The sequence below is a fragment of the Panulirus ornatus genome, chromosome 63 (genome assembly GCF_036320965.1).
Source record: "Panulirus ornatus isolate Po-2019 chromosome 63, ASM3632096v1, whole genome shotgun sequence".
NCBI lineage: Eukaryota > Metazoa > Arthropoda > Malacostraca > Decapoda > Palinuridae > Panulirus > Panulirus ornatus.
In genome coordinates this window covers 11,293,830-11,317,199 of record NC_092286.1, presented here as the reverse complement: position 1 = coordinate 11,317,199, position 23,370 = coordinate 11,293,830, and the positions used below count along the sequence as shown (strand labels likewise).

General features: G+C 40.2%; 1 protein-coding gene across 4 annotated transcripts; it reads right to left on the bottom strand.

The window, feature by feature from the left end:
• Positions 1-783: 783 nt before the first annotated feature.
• LOC139745824 (uncharacterized) lies at positions 784-22,991 on the bottom strand. Of its 4 annotated transcripts, none has more exons than XM_071656415.1 (7): positions 22,974-22,991; positions 19,308-19,398; positions 5,822-5,899; positions 3,869-3,952; positions 3,128-3,217; positions 1,501-1,719; positions 784-1,086 (listed from the first exon to the last, which is right to left on the bottom strand). In XM_071656415.1, exons 1-7 carry the CDS (start codon positions 22,974-22,976, stop codon positions 1,073-1,075), a joined length of 579 nt encoding a protein of 192 aa, XP_071512516.1. In that variant the 5' UTR covers positions 22,977-22,991; the 3' UTR covers positions 784-1,072. The 4 variants fall into 4 exon arrangements, with proteins under 4 accessions (XP_071512516.1, XP_071512514.1, XP_071512515.1 ...); XM_071656413.1 differs by lacking the exons at positions 19,308-19,398; positions 22,974-22,991 and adding exons at positions 6,467-6,560; positions 7,938-8,051; XM_071656414.1 differs by lacking the exons at positions 19,308-19,398; positions 22,974-22,991 and adding exons at positions 6,467-6,557; positions 7,938-7,958.
• Positions 22,992-23,370: the final 379 nt, after the last annotated feature.

The following is a 23,370-nucleotide window of genomic DNA, read 5'->3' as shown; positions in this document are numbered from 1 at the left end:
GCCTTAAAGCAAGCCCCAATGAGCGCAGTCAGGACAAGCAGCAACATCCTCTGATGCTGTAGAGTGACACTGATAAATTCACACCTACAGATATGTATAATCACTCGTCAGTGTGGTTTTGTATCCAGTACACATATACCTGTACAGCAAATGCATATTTTTCTCATCAGAAACATTTTGGCTTAAATTTCTCTTCTAGTTTTCCTTATCAGAAGACAGGAAACAACTTAGACAACAATTGACTGATATTTTTTAGTCATTTGTAATTCATCGTTAGACTAATTTGACTTTGTATAGTATTCTTTTGTCTCTCATTAATCACGTACATGAGTTATCATTGAACTGGATCCCCATCGTTGACCACATTAAATATATCAGTCAACATTAAATATATCGTACAGATTCTTAAACATATTTGTTCATGCAAGTAATCAACTTAGAATGATCATTAAGATCACCATAACCTACAGAGCTGTCTTGAAGATAAAGATAAAAGAAAATACATCACTCTATAGCAAATGGAATATTGGGGTAACCTTTAGCTCAGGCGTGTATCTTGTCTTCGGAACTTCAATAAGAAATGATACCTGAATGTTTTTGGTATAAACAGGTACAATCGCTGGATATATTTCTAAGCAAATACTATGATTCTTTTGTACTTTCTTCCTTAAGCATATGTCAGACAGTCCTAAACTATGGCAAAGGTAAAATGAAAGGAACTTTGTTTTCCTTAAGATTTTACATGTACTTCCAGAGTTGATTGTGAAGGATACAAGACTAAGATTTATTTCTTGTCGAGGTGTTCAGTCCTCTGCCAGTTTATTTATCTTCCACAATTTTATAACAGTTGGTAGCGACTCCTCGTCGTATTGAAAGTTAAAGAATATCAATAAAACATACAAATTAAATCCAATTTCTAAATGTATCGAGACAGAAATATCTCATATGGACGGATGTTTCCACTAAGTCGTCTAACTGATGGCTGTTGACTCGACCTCCTTCATCAAGGTGCAGAGAGTAATCGATCCATGACATTGACCATCTCGATGACAGGAGAGTAATCGACTTTATCTTAGTAAGGATAATCTGTAACAAAAGAAGGAACGCTCCTCATCAACCAAGAAATCAGGAGACATGACATGTTCTACTAAAGTCAAAGTTATATGATAAATGTTCAAAGTATTAGTTTTTCCAGATACACAAGACTTAAAAGTATGAAGACACGTGGAATATTACCCTGCAATATGATCCCACATCTTTAGACTTATCTCTTGTTCATGATATCTACTAAGTTACATATATTGCATGGAACTGGCTTTGATCTTTGTCCATTAGCACATCATCATCAACTACAGAAAGTTGGAGTAATGGAACTGAAGCCAGAATAGTGTTACATTTAAAGATAAAATGTACATTAGATATTAAGGTTAACAATCAAGAATATCTATGGAGAACTAAAGGACTAGTGAGATCTCCTAGAAGGAGAAGAACATTACTTACAAGGTCCATAACTACCAAGTCCATAACCACCAAGTCCATAAGCACCAAGTCCATAACCACCAAGTCCATAACGACCAAGTCCATAACCATTAAGTCCATAACCACCATGTCCATAACCAGCAAGTCCATAACGACCAAGTCCATAACCAGCACCAGTATTAGAACCGGAACCCACACCGCCTGCAAAGCTTCCAGGACTTTGCAAAAGGCCCTTCATATCTGTAAACAGAAAAAAAAAGGATTGTGCATCTACCAAACTTTGTTGGGACAGTAGGAGTGAAAGAGAGAGAGAGAGAGAGAGAGAGAGAGAGAGAGAGAGAGAGAGAGAGAGAGAGAGAGAGAGAGAGAGAGAGAGAGAGAGAGAGAGAGAGAGCTGTCGTCAGTACATAAACAACACTGATTTCGTCCCCAGATGCAGAGGTGCAAGTTGGGATTTGCTATAAACTGTAGCACTTGATCCAGAGTGATTACTAGTTGTGTTTTCCGAGGAGAGAATTGGACACTAGTGTTACCCTGCGTCTCGACCTCGTATATATGTATCAGGTCTTTATTCATTATGCATAGATATAAACACACACACACACACACACACACACACACACACATACACACACCAGACACACACACACACACACACACACACACACACACACACACACACACACCCACCAGCCTAAACTAGTTACACATATACTGACCAGCAATAAGGAGAAGGTGAACACTTGCGTAACATGTAAGCAAACTATCCACACCTAGGATTCGAACCCATGCTACTCTTACCGAAGGCTGGCACGTGCTAACGTATGGTGAGTAACACTGACTAGTGCACAACGTAGTGTGAATATATATATATATATATATATATATATATATATATATATATATATATATATATATATATATGAACAATCGCATTTCTACCAAAAGGCGTCCTACTTACGTTTCTTCGTTGTATATCAACTGACTATTATATTTCTCTCTTGTGTCTTCCCTGATAATGTGGTTATTACACGAAAGTGCACTTGTGAACTTATCGTGTTTCATTTTCCCCGTGGATTCATAGAAATGGCGAATAGTATCAAAGAAAAGAAGAAAGACATATAATTCATATATATATGCGTGTATGTTGTGTGTGTTAGCGTGTGTGTGTGTGTGTGTGTGTGTGTTGGGGGAAGGGAAGATGATTGATAAAGATAACAAAATGTGAATACATTTTACGCAGTAAAGTCATCAAAACATACCTTTTCATTCTTTCAACCATCAAATTACATGTTGGTTCCTCCTTCACGTCAATGCCGCTTGGGTTTGGTAGCCGCCCATTTCCTCGTTCTAGCCTCAGCGTAGCACAGCCTTACTCGGGTCCTGGGAGGTCTACCTGCTACTTGGTCGTTACACCAGTATCCCATCACCCACACTCGACCATCACTATCATCTCACTCGACCAGCTGGTCCAAACAACATACACAACCAGCTGGTCCAAACAACATACCCAACCAGCTGGTACAAACAACACAGAACCACCAGACTCAACCAGCTGGTGCAAACACACAGTATCAGCTGATTCGACCAGCTTATACAAACAACACTCTCTTCCATCTGTCTCGGAAAGCTGGTGCGAGAAACCTACGTGTCTGAGCCACAGCGCCTCCAGCGACGTCGGACAATGATTGGGTGTTCGTCCACAAACCTCCCTGTCCAGCCATATAACCTTCGTATCCTGTGGATATGGTAGAATGTATTAGGCATTGTCAGCAATTAAAACGGCAAATAAGTGGAAAGAATGAAAGAAAGACTTATTGGTATAGAAAGTAAATGGCAAGATAGTGGATGAACAGTTAACTGGGAAAGTAGATGAATGGATGAACCGATGGCAAAAGATTCAGATAGATGGAAAAAGATTCCAATAGATGGATAGATGAAACGTAATCGGCGAAAGAGTAGAGAAGGGATAGATATGAATATTCAACTGTAGGAAATGAGTGACATATGGAAATAACTGGCATGAAGACATTCAAAGATAATCCAAGGAAACCTCGGATCTGTTTCTCTCTGAGGGTCGAAAAAGAAGAAAGTTCATGAATACAAGGCCAGGTCTGACCAGAACTAATCATGAGGTATCGTAATTACATCAATAGTAACTTATAATGCTTATCATAAATCCTAGTTTATATTACACAACAGAATCAGCAAACTGCAAAAGACAAGTATAAAACGTTCTATAGGCCTGGAAGACTGATATCAAGGAGGGATTCTGCCTCCAGTCAGTTATCAAAGTTTGCACGAATCAGGACCTTGAATCCTACAGGCATATGTCATACTGTGACACCAGGTAGCAGTATGCATACTGCTGGGGAATCTTGCTACTTACCGCCACTGCCCATGGACCCATCATCACTAACGGAGGAGACCAGGCCCCTAATTCTGCCGCTGTCTAGCAGTCCAGCTTCCAAATCTGCAATGGTTGAGAGGTCGTTCATATTCAGAATAAGGTCGAGGATGGTGAGTCAGGCCCACAAGGTGGCAAGGAGACTATGCGAGGACAGTATGCTGAGAAATGTGACGCAGGGGTGACGGAGAAATGTGATGAGGTGAGAAGGTGGTCCGTGGGAGGTTTGACAGTGGTGGAGAATGGGAATGTGAAGTAGGTGACGATGCATGTTGGAGCGGGTGTGGGAGAGGTAGTGGTAAAATACTAGTTGAGCAGACGTGGTAATAAGTAGCTATACACAAGGAGGAATGTTGGCAGGAACTGAGCATTAAGGGAGAGAGAGAGACAGTTGCAACGGTATTTGGTATTAGAAACTGACCGGTATTAAGAGGTGATTAATGGACGAAGAAACTTTCATACACTACACACACACAAACGTCCTTTGCATATACCAAAGTTCCCCAGGAGAACATGGAAGCATGTAGAGTGACGTGTGAGAGAACGGGAACACACACACAGCACACACACACACACACTCACACACACACACACACACACACACACACACACACACACAACAGTTCAGTATCTCATGCAACAACAATAGAACATTCAACACATCAGCAAACATACAGTTCATGAAGGTCAACCACATACAGCAACCCAACATGCTACATGTAGCGACGGAGTTAATTACAACAGATATACTCCCGAGCTACGTCATCCCAGTGAAACTCAAGCGTCACTCTACGACAAAAACTACATACGAAGATGGAGCTTCCTATCGTTTCTCCATACAACGACACATAGAACATGCAAAGATTCATCAACACAATCATACACGCAAGAATATATTCAAGAAGGCAATTTCCGAAACACATTAGAATACTCTGACGGTCAAGCAGCCAAATTTCACAACAACGGAAAGATTCTGGGAGAAGCAGTTTATCAAATACTTATACAGTAACAAGTAATTGATTTCACGAGTTAGCATCATATTCATTATCTAGATTTAAGGAATACATTTGGATATGGCTGCCTACCATATTTTGGAATTAGGTACTTATAATTACATCAAGTTACTTTACATTACAGTAGTTATTAACTGTATCAGTTCGTCACAAACTTTGAAAAAGTGTGTTAAGAGAGAAAATTAAGAGCAAATGTGAAGAAGAGCAATGTTATTAGGTTCAGCAGGGTTGAGCAACAATTTAGTTGGGATGTAAGTTTGAATGAAGAAAAATTGGAGGAAGTGAAATGTTCTAGACATCTGGGAGTGGACTTAGCAGCGAATGGAACCATGGAAGTGGAGGTGAGCCATAGGGTGGGGGAGGGGGCGAAAGTTCTGGGACATATGAAGACTTTATGGAAAGAGCGAACGTTATTTGGGAAAGCAAATTTTGATATGTTTGAAGGATTAATAGTTCCAACATTATTATAGGGTTGCGAGGCATGGGCTATAGATTTGTAGGGAGGAAGGTGGTTGTTTAGAAATGAAATGTTTGAGAACAAGTGGTGTGAGGTAATTTGATTGAGTATGTACTTGAAGGGGACGAGAAATGTTTTGAAATGATTTGGACATATGGAGAGGTTCAGTGAGGAAAGGTTGATAAAATGGGCATATGTCTCAGAAATGGAGTGAACAAGGATAGAAAAATAGACAGCATCGATAGAGACCTTCTAGACATGTTTACTACAAGTACTGTCAAGAATACAGGAGCTAGGAAAAAAAAATTAGTTACACCATTAAAAGGAAATTTTCCAGAATGTTTAACGAAACAAATCTGAAAGAGGAACTGCTTCCATTGTACTTGTATGTGTGTGTGTGTGTGTGTGTGTGTGTGTGTGTGTGTGTGTGTATGCACTAAGAATCATATTCTGGTTGAGCCTGACCTGCGCTGGTAATTCCTCTGCTGTCGGAGACGGTGTTCGATTTAGTTTGGGCATATCCTTCTTGATCACCACTAAAAGCTGTAAATATAGACGATTCTATGAGTTCCATGACACAGAAGGTTTATGTATCATCGTATACTTAAATATATGCTTGATTTATCACCAGCTTTATTGGTGGTTTTGAAAACTTTTGGAGGCCACGACACCATTTTGCAAAATTAGAAAGAATTACTTTACCCTTTTTCACAGTAGTCCACTGCAGTCATGATTTACCCCAGAAAAACTTAAGAATGATTCAAACATCATATGTAGTTTCTTACTGAAGCTCATATTGCCGAGCTAAACAACATTAACATAAATTATCAGTTGAGTAAAGGAGAAAAAGATAAGGTTATTATCCACTTAAAACACTAACACTGTAGTAACCCTCGTGATCTTAGAGAATTAAACCAAGTCAATGAAAATTTTGATTTCATTGAAAAAAAAGATATTCACTTTACGATGCTCACATCGAAAAGTTACATACACTCCAAATGATGTTTGCTTCACCTCCACAATTTACAGTAGTAAAAGTTTTATTAATCGTCTTACCTGCGTCAATACTGTAGGAAATAAGAAAGAATAAAGGTGTGGCTAATGACTTACTGGCACGATCCATGAAATTTTGTTGAGGCCAAAAGGGTGCGGCATCTGCCACAAACACCACAGCCGCCACCAAAACCAGCACCGGAAGGACCTGCTGCGCGTCGATGTCATGAAACGAATGAATACATTTAGAAATGGTTTGTGTCCACTTACGAAATGACATTTAAAAATGGTTATGTCCACTTACGAAATGGCGTTTAAAAAAGGTTGTGTCCACTTACGAAATGAATACATGAAGGAATGAGCTTAATAATCTGTCTTGCTTGATCTTGCACATAAACATATGTACAGTGGCGAACCACAATCCTGGAACAAGCCTGACTGAACGAAGCTGTACCGAACCCTCTGCCGAGACCGTTCATTACCGGCCACAGGGTTGTGATCCCCATGTGATCGTTTAGGAATATCAAAGGTTGTATAACTCAACCCTGACACCTGAGCAATGTTGTCCATAATATATATATATATATATATATATATATATATATATATATATATATATATATATATATATATATATATATATATATATTCCTGTGAGTCCACGGGGAAAATGAAACACGAAAAGTTCCCAAGTGCACTTTCGTGTAATAATCACATGTTTACCAAATGGCGTCCTAGCTTCGTCTCTTCGATGTATATCAAGTGACTGTTATATTTCTCTCTTGTGTCTCCCCTGATGATGTGATTATTACACGAAAGTGCACTTGGGAACTTTTCTTGTTTCATTTTCCCCGTGGACTCACAGGAATATCTTGATCACGCGCAAAATTGTGATCCTTTCCAATATTTATATATATATATATATATATATATATATATATATATATATATATATATATATATATATATATATATATATATTTATATATATACATATATATATATATATATATATATATATATATATATATATATATATATATATATATATATATATATATATATATATATATATATATATATATATATTTATATATATATATATATATATATATATATATATATATATATATATATATATATATATATATATGTTATCCCTAGGGATAGGGGAGAAAGAATACTTCCTACGTATTCCCTGCGTGTCGTGGAAGGCGACTAAAAGGGAAGGGAGCGTGTGGCTGGAAATCCTCCCCTTTTTTTTTTTTTTTGTTAATTTTCCGAAAAAAGGGACAGAGAAGGGCGCCAGGTGAGGATATTCCCTCAAAGGACCAGTCCTCTGTTCTTAACGATCAAGTGACGTAACCATCTTTAAAAAGATAAACTTATGAAAAAGAGCGAAATCCATAAATATGTTGGCAGTGACAGACGGCTTAATACAACCCCAACTGAATTCGCAAGAAAGATCAAATATGGAATGAGAGGTGTCCCTTGACTGTTATTCTATGCCCGGCTGCATATAAGAAGCTCAGAAACATAAACCACGTAACCTTGCATATATGAAATGACACTGAGCAGAAGCACTGACCATCGTTGAGCAGCGTATTGAAAGGCCTTGCTGGATCTGGTCCCTTAAACGTCCTCAACTCCTTGTGGAGCGATGGCTGGACTCTCTAGCTTAAATATCTCTCTCCAAGGTCTTTTTGGCCGCTTATGAAATCTTCCAATCGTAAATATTGAGAGAATAAAGAAAGATTTTTGTTGGGAATGAAAAAATTGACGTTGGTTTATTGTCAACTGCGTGAGGTCAGAGGTCAACAACAGGGAAGGTCTGGATGTATAACAAAGACGGGATTAACGGCATTATGATGTTGACTTTACAAGATGTGATTTTCGTCTAAACTCATTCAGTTCCTTGCAGAGCCTTTCATCACCGGATGCTGTAAGTGGGAAACCAAGTCATATCAATAATAGAATTAACAATTATCTTTAATGTTACATGCATTAAGTTCTCGTTTGTTCAGAAGGAGAGGAACGTGAGAGGATGTTCGAAGAAACTTTTCTAATCAAGAAAAAGGCATATGAATGTTTAGGGAATGGAACATTAGACGAATACATTGCAAACTGCACTGTGCTCGATGAGATAAGGGAACAGAAAAGAATATATATATATATATATATATATACGAATAAAGTGTATATGAACTCGCACCTTCATAGGATATACAAAGCTCCAACAGCCAGGATCGAACCTGGGACCCCTTGTGCAAGAGGCAGGCATGCTAACCGCTAGGCTAAGGGACTGTATAATAGGAAACAACTATTCGAAATACTAAGTACTCGAATACTCTTCGTCTCACAATGGTGAGCAACGGGGTCTATCGGTTGTGTCCGAACAGAACACATAGCCAGCTGATAGCGTTTTACCGAACCTGACTGTACAACGCGGAGTTATATGAATACGAATAAAGTGCATATGAACGCGCGCCTTCATAGAACATACAAAGCTCCAACAGGCAGGATCGAACCTGGGGCCCCTTGTCCATGAGGCAGGCATGCTAACCGCTAGGCTAAGGGACTGTATAATATATATATATATATATATATATATATATATATATATATATATATATATATATATATATATATATATATATATATATATATATATATATCTTATTTATTCATTTTGCTTTGTCGCTGTCTCCCGCGTTTGCGAGGTAGCGCAAGGAAACAGACGAAAGAAATGGCCCAACCCACCCCCATACACAATGTACACACACACACGCCCACACACGCAAATATACATACCTATACATCTCAATGTACACATGTATATACACACACAGACACATACATATATATACCCATGCACACAATTCACACTGTCTGCCCCTATTCATCCCCCTCCCCCTCATGTGTGCGAGGTAGCACTAGGAAAAGACAACAAAGGCCCCATTCGTTCACACCCAGTCTCCAGCTCCCACGCAATAATGCCCGAAACCACAGCTCCCTTTCCACATCCAGGCTCCACACAACTTTCCATGGTTTACCCCAGACGCTTCACATGCCCTGATTCAATCCACTGACAGGCACGTCAACCCCGGTATACCACATCGATCCAATTCACTCTATTCCTTGCCCGCCTTTCAACCTCCTGCATGTTCAGGCCCCGATCACACAAAATCTTTTTCACTCCATCTTTCCACCTCCAATTTGGTCTCCCACTTCTCCTCGTTCCCTCCACCTCCGACACATAAATGGTCAATCTTTCCTCACTCATTCTCTCCATGTGCCCAAACCATTTCAAAACACCCTCTTCTGCTCTCTCAACCACACTCTTTTTATTTCCACACATCTCTCTTACCCTTACATTACTTACTCGATCAAACCACCTCACACCACACATTGTCCTCAAACATCTCATTTCCAGCACATCCACCCTCCTGCGCACAACTCTATCCATAGCCCGAGCCTCGCAACCATACAACATTGTTGGAACCACTATTCCTTCAAACATACCCATTTTTGCTTTCCGAGATAATGTTCTCGACTTCCACACATTCTTCAAGGCTCCGAGGATTTTCGCCCCCTCCCCCACCCTATGATTCACTTCCGCTTCCATGGTTCCATCTGCTGCCAGATCCACTCCCAGATATCTAAAACACTTTACTTCCTCCAGTTTTTCTCCATTCAAACTTACCTCCCAATTGACTTGAACCTCAACCCTACTGTACCTAATAACCTTGCTCTTATTCACATTTACTCTTAACTTTCTTCTTTCACACACTTTACCAAACTCAGTCACCAGCTTCTGCAGTTTCTCACATGAATCAGCCACCAGCGCTGTATCATCAGCGAACAACAACTGACTCACTTCCCAAGCTCTCATCCACAACAGACTTCATACTTGCCCCTCTTTCCAAAACTCTTGCATTCTCCTCCCTAACAACCCCATCCATAAATATATTAAACAACCATGGAGACATCACACACCCTTGCCGCAAACCTACATTCACTGAGAACCAATCACTTTCCTCTCTTCCTACACGTACACATGCCTTACATCCTCGATAAAAACTTTTCACTGCTTCTAACAACTTGCCTCCAACACCATATATTCTTAATACCTTCCACAGAGCATCTCTATCAACTCTATCATATGCCTTCTCCAGATCCATAAATGCTACATACAAATCCATTTGCTTTTCTAAGTATTTCTCATATACATTCTTCAAAGCAAACACCTGATCCACACATCCTCTACCACTTCTGAAACCACACTGCTCTTCCCCAATCTGATGCTCTGTACATGCCTTCACCCTCTCAATCAATACCCTCCCATATAATTTACCAGGAATACTCAACAAACTTATACCTCTGTAATTTGAGCACTCACTCTTATCCCCTTTGCCTTTGTACAATGGCACTATGCACACATTTCGCCAATCCTCAGTCACCTCCCCATGAGTCATACAAACATTAAATAACCTTACCAACCAGTCAACAATACAGTCACCCCCATTTTTAATAGATTCCACTGCAATACCATTCAAACCTGCTGCCTTGCCGGCTTTCATCTTCCGCAAAGCTTTTACTACCTCTTCTCTGTTTACCAAATCATTTTCACTAACCCTCTCTCTTTGCACACCACCTCGACCAAAACACCCTATATCTGCCACTCTATCATCAAACACATTCAACAAACCTTCAAAATACTCACTCCATCTCCTTCTGACATCACCACTACTTGGTTTCACCTCCCCATTAGCGCCCTTCACTGAAGTTCCCATTTGCTCCCTTGTCTTACGCACTTTATTTACCTCCTTCCAGAACATCTTTTTATTCTCCCTAAAATTTAATGATACTCTCTCACCCCAACTCTCATTTGCCCTCTTTTTCACCTCTTGCACCTTTCTCTTGACCTCCTGTCTCTTTCTTTTATACATCTCCCACTCATTTGCATTTTTTCCCTGCAAAAATCGTCCAAATGCCTCTCTCTTCTCTTTCACTAATAATCTTACTTCTTCATCCCACCACTCACTACCCTTTCTAATTAACCCACCTCCCACGCTTCTCATGCCACAAGCATCTTTTGCGCAATCCGTCACTGCTTCCCTAAATACATCCCATTCCTCCCCCACTCCCCTTACTTCCATGGTTCTCACCTTTTTCCATTCTGTACTCAGTCTCTCCTGGTACTTCCTCACACAAGTCTCCTTCCCATGCTCACTTACTCTCACCACCCTCTTCACCCCAACATTCACTCTTCTTTTCTGAAAACCCATACAAATTTTCACCTTAGCCTCCACAAGATAATGATCAGACATCCCTCCAGTTGCACCTCTCAGCACATTAACATCCAAAAGTCTCTCTTTCGCGCGCCTGTCAATTAACACGTAATCCAATAACGCTCTCTGGCCATCTCTCCTACTTACATACGTATACTTATGTATATCTCGCTTTTAAACCAGGTATTCCCAATCACCAGTCCTTTTTCAGCACATAAATCTACAAGTTCTTCACCATTTCCATTTACAACACTGTACACCCCATGTATACCATGTACATATATATATATATATATATATATATATATATATATATATATATATATATATATATATATATATATATATATATATATATATATATATATATATATATATATATATATATATGTGTGTGTGTGTGTATATATATATTAGAAAGGATCACAATTTTGCGCGTTATCAAGATATTCCTATGAGTCCACGGGGAAAATGAAACAGGTAGCGCTAGGAAAAGACAACAAAGGCCACATTCGTTCACACTCGGCCTCTAGCTGTCATGTATAATGCACCGAAACCACAGGTCCCTTTCCACATCCATCAGGTCACGAAAGGGGGAAAGGAGAGGCCATTGATGATGTCATGTCCCATTCTTCTTCTTCTTCATTCTTATTCTTATTCTTATTCTTATTATTCTTACTCTTATTCTTATTCTTATTCTTCTTATTCTTATTCTTCTTCTTCCTCCTCCTCCTACTCCTCTTCTTTTTCTCCTTCATGTTCTTCATCTTCTTTCCGGCGTAATTGCTAGACCTTTTCAACACCAGCTGCCACTCAGGAGAAATTCAGACATCCTGATAAAGGTGTCAGGGATGACCTCGCAGAACACATATATTAACTTCTATTCTTTGGTGACCATAGAGATAGAGGTGGGGCTCATACAGTGTTGAGGAGGACGTTATAACGTGCTCAGATGGTCGATTGTTACATGATTGCCTTAAAGGACAAGCAGCAACATCCGTTTCTTCTGATGCTGTAGAGTGACACAGATAAATTCACACCTACAGATATGTATAATCACTCCTCAGTGTGGTTTTGTATCCAGTACACATATACCTGTACAGCAAATGCATATTTTTCTCATCAGAAACATTTTGGCTCAAATTTCTCTTCTAGTTTTCCTTATCAGAAGACAGGAAACAATTTAGACAACAATTGATTGATATCTTTTAGTCATTTGTCATTTATCGTTAGACTAATTTGACTTTGCTTAGTTATCTTTTGTCTCTCATTAATAACATACATGAGTTATCATTGAACTGGATCCCCATCGTTGACCACAGTAAATATATCAGTCAACATTAAATATATCGTACAGATTCTAAAATATGTTTGTTCATCCAAGTAATCAACTTAGAATGATCATTAAGGTCACCATAACCTACAGAGCTGTCTTGAAGATAAAGATAAAAGAAAATACATCACTCTACAGCAAATGTAATATTGGGGTAACCTTTAGCTCAGGCGTGTATCGTGTCTTCGGAATTTCAATAAGAAATGATACCTGAATGTTTTTGGTATAAACAGGTACAATCGCTGGATATATTTCTAAGCAAATACTATGATTCTTTTGTACTATCTTCCTTCAGCATATGTCAGACAGTCCTAAACTATGGCAAAGGTAAAATGAAAGGAACTTTCTTTTCTAAGGCTTTACATGTACTTCCAGAGTTGATTGTGAAGGATACAAAACTAAGATTTATTTCTTGTCGAGGTGTTCAGTCCTCTGCCAGTTTGTTTATCTTCCACAATGTTATAGCCGTTGGAGCGACTCTTCGTCGTATTGAAAGTTAAACAATTTCAATAAAACATACAAATTAAATCCATTTTCTAAAAGTATCTAGACAGAAATATCTCATATGGACGGATGTTTCCACTAAGTCGTCTAACTGATGGCTGTTGACTCGACCTCCTTCATCAAGGTGCAGAGAGTAATCGATCCATGACATTGACCATCTCGATGACAGGAGAGTAATCGACTTTATCTTAGTAAGGATAATCTGTAACAAAAGAAGGAACGCTCCTCATCAACCAAGAAATCAGGAGACATGACATGTTCTACTATAGTCAAAGTAATATGATAGATGTTCAAAGTATTAGTTTTCCAGGTACACAAGACTTAAAGATATGAAGAAACGTGGAATATTACCCTGAAATATGATCCCACACCTTTAGACTTATCTCTTGTTCATGATATCTACTAAGTTACATCTATTGCATGGAACTGGCTTTGATCTTTGTCCATTACCACATCATCATCAACTACAGAAGGTAGGACGAATGGAACTGAAACCACAATAGTGTTACATTTAAGGATAAAATGTACATTAGATGTTAAGGTTAACAATCAAGAATATCTATGGAGAACTAAAGGACTAGTGAGATCTCCTAGAAGGACAAAAACATTACTTACAAGGTCCATAGCTACCAAGTCCATAACCACCCATTCCATAACCACCATGTCCATAACCATCAAGTCCATAACCACCATGTCCATAGCCACCATGTCCATAACCAGCACCACTACTAGCACCGGAACCCACACCGCCTCCAAAGCTTCCAGAACCTTGCAAAAGGCCCTTCATATCTGTAAACAGAAAAAAAAAGGATTGCGCATCTACCAAACTTTGTTGGGACAGTAGGAGTGAAAGAGAGAGAGAGAGAGAGAGAGAGAGAGAGAGAGAGAGAGAGAGAGAGAGAGAGAGAGAGAGAGAGCTGTCGTCAGTACATAAACAACACTGATTTCGTCCCCAGATGCAGATGTGCAAGTTGGGATTTGCTATAAACTGTAGCACTTGATCCAGAGTGATTACTAGTTGTGTTTTCCGAGGAGAGAAATGCACACTAGTGTTACCCTGCGTCTCGACCTCGTATATATGTATAGATGTACCAGGTCTCTGTTCATTGTGCATAAATACATACACACACACACACACACACACACACACACACACACACACACACACACACAAACCCACACACACACACACACACACACACACACACACACACACACACACCATCCTAAGCTAGTTGCTCATATACTGACCAAGCACTAATGGGATGAGCACTTGTGTATGAGGGTGGGTTGGGCCATTCTTTCGTCTGTTTCCTATATGAAGTCTGTTGGGGATGAGAGAGCTTGGGAAGTGAGTCAGTTGTTGTTCGCTGATGATACAGCGCTGGTGGCTGATTCATGTGAGAAACTGCAGAAGCTGGTGACTGAGTTTGGTAAAGTGTGTGGAAGAAGAAAGTTAAGAGTAAATGTGAATAAGAGCAAGGTTATTAGGTACAGTAGGGTTGAGGGTCAAGTCAATTGGGAGGTGAGTTTGAATGGAGAAAAACTGGAGGAAGTGAAGTGTTTTAGATATCTGGGAGTGGATCTGGCAGCGGATGGAACCATGGAAGCGGAAGTGGATCATAGGGTGGGGGGGGGGCGAAAATTCTGGGGGCCTTGAAGAATGGGTGGAAGTCGAGAACATTATCTCGGAAAGCAAAAATGGGTATGTTTGAAGGAATAGTGGTTCCAACAATGTTGTATGGTTGCGAGGCGTGGGCTATGGATAGAGTTGTGCGCAGGAGGATGGATGTGCTGGAAATGAGATGTTTGAGGACAATGTGTGGTGTGAGGTGGTTTGATCGAGTGAGCAACGTAAGGGTAAGAGAGATGTGTGGAAATAAAAAGAGCGTGGTTGAGAGAGCAGAAGAGGGTGTTTTGAAGTGGTTTGGGCACATGGAGAGGATGAGTGAGGAAAGATTGACCAAGAGGATATATGTGTCGGAGGTGGAGGGAGCCAGGAGAAGAGGGAGACCAAATTGGAGGTGGAAAGATGGAGTGAAAAAGATTTTGTGTGATCGGGGCCTGAACATGCAGGAGGGTGAAAGGAGGGCAAGGAATAGAGTGAATTGGAGCGATGTGGTATACCGGGGTTGACGTGCTGTCAGTGGATTGAATCAAGGCATGTGAAGCGTCTTGGGTAAACCATGGAAAGCTGTGTAGGTATGTATATTTGCGTGTGTGGACGTATGTATATACATGTGTATGGGGGGGGGTTGGGCCATTTCTTTCGTCTGTTTCCTTGCGCTACCTCGCAAACGCGGGAGACAGCGACAAAGTATAAAAAAAAAAAAAAAAAAATATATATATATATATATATATATATATATATATATATATATATATATATATATATATATGTGTGTGTGTGTGTGTGTGTGTGTGTGTGTGTGTGTATGTGTGTGTTTGTGTGTGTATGTTGGGGGAAGGAAAGATGATTGATAAAAATAAGAAAATGTGAATACATCTTACGCAGTAAAGTCATCAAAACATACCTTTTCATTCTTTCAACCATCACATCACATGTTGGTTCCTCCTTCACGTCAATGCCGCTTGGGTTTGGTAGCCGCCCATTTCCTCGTTCTAGCCTCAGCGTAGCACAGCCTTACTCGGGTCCTGGGAGGTCTACCTGCTACTTGGTCGTTACACCAGTATCCCATCACCCACACTCGACCACCACTACCATCTCACTCGACCAGCTGGTCCAAACAACATACCCAACCAGCTGGTCCAAACAACATACCCAACCAGCTGGTGCAAACAACACATAGCACCACCTGACTCAACCAGCTGTTCAAACATGCGGAATCACCTGATTCGACCAGCTTATACAAACAACACACTCTACCATCTGAATCGGAAAGCTGGTGCGAGAAACCTACTTGACTGAGCCACAGCGCCTCCAGCGACGTCGGACAATGATTGGGCGTTCGACCACAAACCTCCCAGTCCAGCCATATGACCTTCATATCCTGTGGATATGGTACAGTGGATTAGTGATTGTCAGTAATTATAACGGCAAATAAGTGGAAAGAATGGAAGACAGACTGACTGGTATAGAAAGTAGATGGCAAGATTGTGGATGAACAGTTAACTGGGAAAGTAGATGAATGGATGAGCCGATGGCAAAAGATTCAGATACATGAAAAACGATTCCAATAGATGGATAGATGAAACGTAATCGGTGAGAGAGTAGAGAGAGGATAGATATAAATAGTCAACTGTAGGAAATGAGTGACATATGGAAATAACTAGCATGAAGACATTCAAAGATAAGCCAAGCAAACCTCGGATCTGTCTCTCTGAGGGTCGAAAAAGAAGAAAGTTCATGAATACAAGGCCAGGTCTGACCAGAACTAATCATGAGGTATCGTAATTACATCAATAATAACTTATAATGCTTATCATAAATCCTAGTTTATATCACACAACAAAATCAGTAAACTGCAAAAGACAAGTATAAATCGTTCTATAGGCCTGGAAGACTGAGATCAAGGAGGGATTCTGCCTCCAGTCAGTTACAGCCATAGAGATGTTGTCTTTTTTCTCTTCTCAGAGTTTGCACGAATCAGGAGCTTGAATCCTACAGGCATATGTTATACTGTGACACCAGTTGCCAGGCTGTATACTGCTGTGGAATCTTGCTACGTACCGCTATCGCCCGAGGACCCATCACCGCTAATGGACGAGACCTCGCCCCTAATACTGCCGCTGTCTAGGAGTCCAGCTTCCAATTCTGCAATGGTCGAGAGGTCGCTGATATTCAGAATAAGGTCGAGGATGGTGACTCAGGCCCACAAAGTAGCAAAGCGACTATGCGAAGATACTATGCGGTGAAACGTGACGGAGGAATGTGCTGTGGTAGGAAGGAGGGACGTGGGAGCTTTGACAATGGTGGAGAATGGGAGTGTGAAGTGAGTGACGATGCATGTTGAAGGGGGTTTGGGCGGGGAAATGGCAAAATACTACTAGAGCAGACGTGGTAATGAGCAGCGATACACATGGAGGAATGTTGTCAGGAACTGCATAATGCAATGGGAGGTGATGCATGAGGAAGAGAAAGTGGCACGGGGTATTTGGTATTAAGAACTGACTGGTATTAAGCGGCGATAAATGGAGAAAGAAACTCTGACACACTACACACACACATAAACGTCACTTGAAAATACCAATCCAAACTTCCCCAGGAGAACATGCAAGCATGTAAAGTGGCTTGTGAGAGAAAAGGAACACACACACACACACACACACACACACACACACACACACACACACACACACAACAGTTCTGTATCTCATGCAACAACAATAGAACATTCAACACATCGCCAAACATACAATTCATGAAGGTTCAACCACATTAAGCAACCCAACATACTACATGTAGCAACAGAGTTTATTACAACAGATATACTTCCGAGCTACGTCAACCCCGTGAAACTCTTGCGTCACTTTACGACAAAAACTACATACGAAGATGGAGCTTCCTATCGTTTCTCCATACAACGACACATAGAGAATGCAAAGATTCAACACAATCATACACGCAAGATATATGCAAGAAAGCAATATCAGAAACACATTAGAATACTCTAACGGTCAAGCAGCCAAATTTCACAACAACGGAACGATTCTGGGAGAAGCAGTTTATCAGATACTTATACAGTAACAAATAATTGATTTCACTAGCTAGCATCATATTCACTGTCTAGATTTAAGGCTACATTTGAATATGGCTGCCTACCATGTTTTGGAATTAGATACTTATAATTACATCAATTTACTTTACATTGCAGTAGTTATTCTCTGTCTCAGTTTGCTACTGAGTTTGAAAAAGTGTGGGAAAATAGAAAATTAAGAGCAAATGTGAATAAGAGCAAGGTTAGCAGGTTCAGCAAGGTTAAGGGACAATTTAGTTGGGATGTAAGTTTGAATGAAGAAAAAAAGAATTAGTTATACCTATTGAAAGGAAATTTTTCAGGATGTTTAACGAAACAAATTTGAAAGAAAAATTATTTCCTCTGTACTTGTATGTGTGTGTGTGTGTGTGTGTGTGTGTGTGTGTGTGTGCGTGTGTGTGTGTGTGTGTGTGCACTAAGAATCATATTCTGGTTGAGCCTGACCTGCGTTGGAAATTCCTCTGCTGTCGGAGACGGTGTTCGATTTGGTTTGGGCATATCCTTCCTGACCACCAGTAAAACCTGTAAATATAGACGCTTCTATGAAGTTCCATGACACAGAAGGGTTATGCATCATACCATACTTATATATATATATGTATATGATTGATTTATCACCAGCTATATTAGTGGTTTTGAAAACTTTTGGAGGCCACGACACCATTTTGCAAAATTAGAAAGAATTACTATAGCCTTTTCCATAGTAGTTCACTGCAATCATAATTTACCCCACAAAAACTTTAGAATGAATCGAACATCATATGTAGTTTCTTACTGAAGCTCATATAACCGAGCTAAACAACATTAACACAAATTATCAGATTTCCTCATTGAGTAAAGTGACAAAAGATAAGGTTATTATCCACTTAATAACACTAACACTGTAGTAACCCTCGTGATCTTAGAGAATTAAACCAAGTCAATGAAAATTTTGATTTCATTGAAAAAAAAGTTATTCACTTTACGATGCTCACATCGAAGACTTTCATACACTCCAGATGATGTTTGCGTCACCACCTCAAAGTACAGTAATAACAATTTTATTGATCGTCTTACCTGCGTCAACATTGTGGGAAATTAAAAAGAAAAAAAAGGTATGGCTAGTGACTTACTGGCACGATCCATGAAATTTTGTCCAAGCCCAGTGGGTGTGGCATCTGCCACAAACACCACAGCCGCCACCAAAACCAGCACCGGAAGGACCTGCTGCTCGTCGATGTCATGAAAAGAATAAATACATTTAAAAATGGTTTGTGTCCACTTACGAAGTGACATTTGAAAATGGTTTGTGTCCACTTACGAAATGGCATTTAAAAAAGGTTGTATCCACTTACGAAATGAATACATGAAGGAATGAGCTTAATAATCTGTCTTGCTTGATCTTGCACATAAACATATGTACAGTGGCGAACCACAGTCCTGGAACAAGCCTGACTGAACGAAGCTGTACCGAACCCTCTGCCGAGACCGTTCATTACCGGCCACAGGGTTGTGATCCCCATGTGATCGTTTGGGAATATCGACGGTTATATGTATGTATATATATATGTGTGTGTGTGTGTGTGTGTGTGTGTGTGTGTGTGTGTGTGGAAGGTGAGAACATTGTATCGGAAAGCAAAAATGGGTATGTTTGAAGGAATAGTGGTTCCAACAATGTTGTATGGTTGCGAGGCGTGGGCTATAGATAGAGTTGTGCGGAGGAGGGTGGATGTGCCGGAAATGAGATGTTTGAGGACAATATGTGGTGTGAGTTGGTTTGATCGAGTAAGTAATGATTGGGTTAGAGAGATGTGTGGAAATAAAAGGAGTGTAGTTGAGAGAGCAGAAGAGGGTGTTTTGAAATGGTTTGGTCACATGGAGAAAATGAGTGAGGAAACATCTACAAAGAGGATATATGTATCAGAGGTGGAAGGAACGAGAAGTAGGAAACCAAATTGGAGGTGAAAAGATGGAGTGAAAAAGATTTTCAGCCATCGGGGCCTGAACATGCAGGAGGATGAAAGGCGTGCACGGAAGAGTGAATTTGATCGATGTGGTATAACGGGGTCGACGTGCTGTCAATTGATTGAACCAGGGCATGTGAAGTGTCTGGGGTAAACCATGGAAAGTTTTGTGGAGCCTAGATGTGGAAAGGGAGATGTGGTTTCGGTGCATTATACATGGCAGCTAGAGACTGAGTGTGAACGAATGTGTCCTTTATGTTCTTTCCCTAACGCTACCTCACACGCATGCAGGGGGGAAGGGGTTGTCATTTCATGTGTGGCGGGGTGGCGACGGAAATGAATAAAGGCAGCAAGTATGGATTATGTACATATATATATATATGTATATATATATATATATATATATATATATATATATATATATATATATATATATATATATATTTATTATATATTTTTTTTTATTATACTTTGTCGCTGTCTCCCGCGTTTGCGAGGTAGCGCAAGGAAACAGACGAAAGAAATGGCCCAACCCCCCCCATACACATGTATATACATACGTCCACACACGCAAATATACATACCTACACAGCTTTCCATGGTTTACCCCAGACGCTTCACATGCCTTGATTCAATCCACTGACAGCACGTCAACCCCGGTATACCACATCGCTCCAATTCACTCTATTCCTTGCCCTCCTTTCACCCTCCTGCATGTTCAGGCCCCGATCACACAAAATCTTTTTCACTCCATCTTTCCACCTCCAATTTGGTCTCCCTCTTCTCCTCGTTCCCTCCACCTCCGACACATATATCCTCTTGGTCAATCTTTCCTCACTCATTCTCTCCATGTGCCCCAACCACTTCAAAACACCCTCTTCTGCTCTCTCAACCACGCTCTTTTTATTTCCACACATCTCTCTTACCCTTACGTTACTCACTCGATCAAACCACCTCACACCACACACTGTCCTCAAACATCTCATTTCCAGCACATCCATCCTCCTGCGCACAACTCTATCCATAGCCCACGCCTCGCAACCATACAACATTGTTGGAACCACTATTCCTTCAAACATACCCATTTTTGCTTTCCGAGATAATGTTCTCGACTTCCACACATTCTTCAAGGCTCCCAGAATTTTCGCCCCCTCCCCCACCCTATGATCCACTTCCGCTTCCATGGTTCCATACGCTGCCAGATCCACTCCCAGATATCTAAAACACTTTACTTCCTCCAGTTTTTCTCCATTCAAACTTACCTCCCAATTGACTTGACCCTCAACCCTACTGTACCTAATAACCTTGCTCTTATTCACATTTACTCTTAACTTTCTTCTTTCACACACTTTACCAAACTCAGTCACCAACTTCTGCAGTTTCTCACATGAATCAGCCACCAGCGCTGTATCATCAGCGAACAACAACTGACCCACTTCCCCAGCTCTCTCATCCCCAACAGATTTCATACTTGCCCCTCTTTCCAAAACTCTTGCATTCACCTCCCTAACAACCCCATCCATAAACAAATTAAACAACCATGGAGACATCACACATCCCTGCCGCAAACCTACATTCACTGAGAACCAATCACTTTCCTCTCTTCCTACACGTACACATGCCTTACATCCTCGATAAAAACTTTTCACTGCTTCTAACAACTTTCCTCCCACACCATATATTCTTAATACCTTCCACAGAGCATCTCTATCAACTCTATCGTATGCCTTCTCCAGATCCATAAATGCTACATACAAATCCATTTCCTTTTCTAAGTATTTCTCACATACATTCTTCAAAGCAAACACCTGATCCACACATCCTCTACCACTTCTGAAACCACACTGCTCTTCCTCAATCTGATGCTCTGTACATGCCTTCACCCTCTCAATCAATACCCTCCCATATAATTTACCAGGAATACTCAACAAACTTATACCTCTGTAATTTGAGCACTCACTCTTATCCCCTTTGCCTTTGTACAACGGCACTATGCACGCATTCCGCCAATCCTCAGGCACCTCACCATGAGTCATACATACATTAAATAACCTTACCAACCAGTCAATAATACAGTCACCCCCTTTTTTAATAAATTCCACTGCAATACCATCCAAACCTGCTGCCTTGCCGGCTTTCATCTTCCGCAAAGCTTTTACTACCTCTTCTCTGTTTACCAAATCATTTTCCCTAACCCTCTCACTTTGCACACCACCTCGACCAAAACACCCTATATCTGCCACTCTATCATCAAATGCATTCAAAAAACCTTCAAAATACTCACTCCATCTCCTTCTCACATCACCACTACGTGTTATCACCTCCCCATTTGCGCCCTTCACTGTATATATATATATATATATATATATATATATATATATATATATATATATATATATATATATATATATATATATATATATATATATATATATGTGTGTGTGTGTGTGTGTGTGTGTGTGTGTGTGTGTGTGTGTGTGTGTGTGTGTGTGTGTGTGTGTGTTTATCTATATATTCATAATCATATCTATTTATTATACTTTGTCGCTGTCTTCCGCGTTAGCGAGGTAGTACAAGGAAACAGACGAAAGAATGGCCCAACCCACTCACTTAGGCATCTTTGAAAAGATAAGCTTATGAAAAGGAGCGAATTCCATAAATATGTTGGCAGAGACAGACGGCTTAATGCAACCCCAACTGAACGCGCAAGAAAGATCAAATATGGAATGAGAGGTGTCCCTTGACTTATTCTATGCCCGATTGTATATAAGAAGCTCAGAAATATAACCAACGTAACCTTGCGTATATGAAATGACACTGAGCAGAAGCACTGACCATCGTTGAGCAGCGTATTGAAAGGCCTTGCTGGATCTGGTCCCTTAAACTTCCTCAACTCCTTGTGGAGCGATGGCTGGACTCTCTAGCTTAAATATCTCTCTCCAAGGTCTTTTTGGCCGCTTATGAAATCTTCCAATCGTAAATATTGAGAGAATAAAGAAAGATTTTTGTTGGGAATGAAAAAATTGACGTTGGTTTATTGTCAACTGCGTGAGGTCAGAGGTCAACAACAGAGAAGGTCTGGATGTATAACAAAGACGGGATTAACGGCATTATGATGTTGACTTAACAAGATGTGATTTTCGTCTAAACTCATTCAGTTCCTTGCAGAGTCTTTCATCACCGGATGCTGTAAGTGGGAAACCAAGTCATATCCATAATAGAATTAAGAATT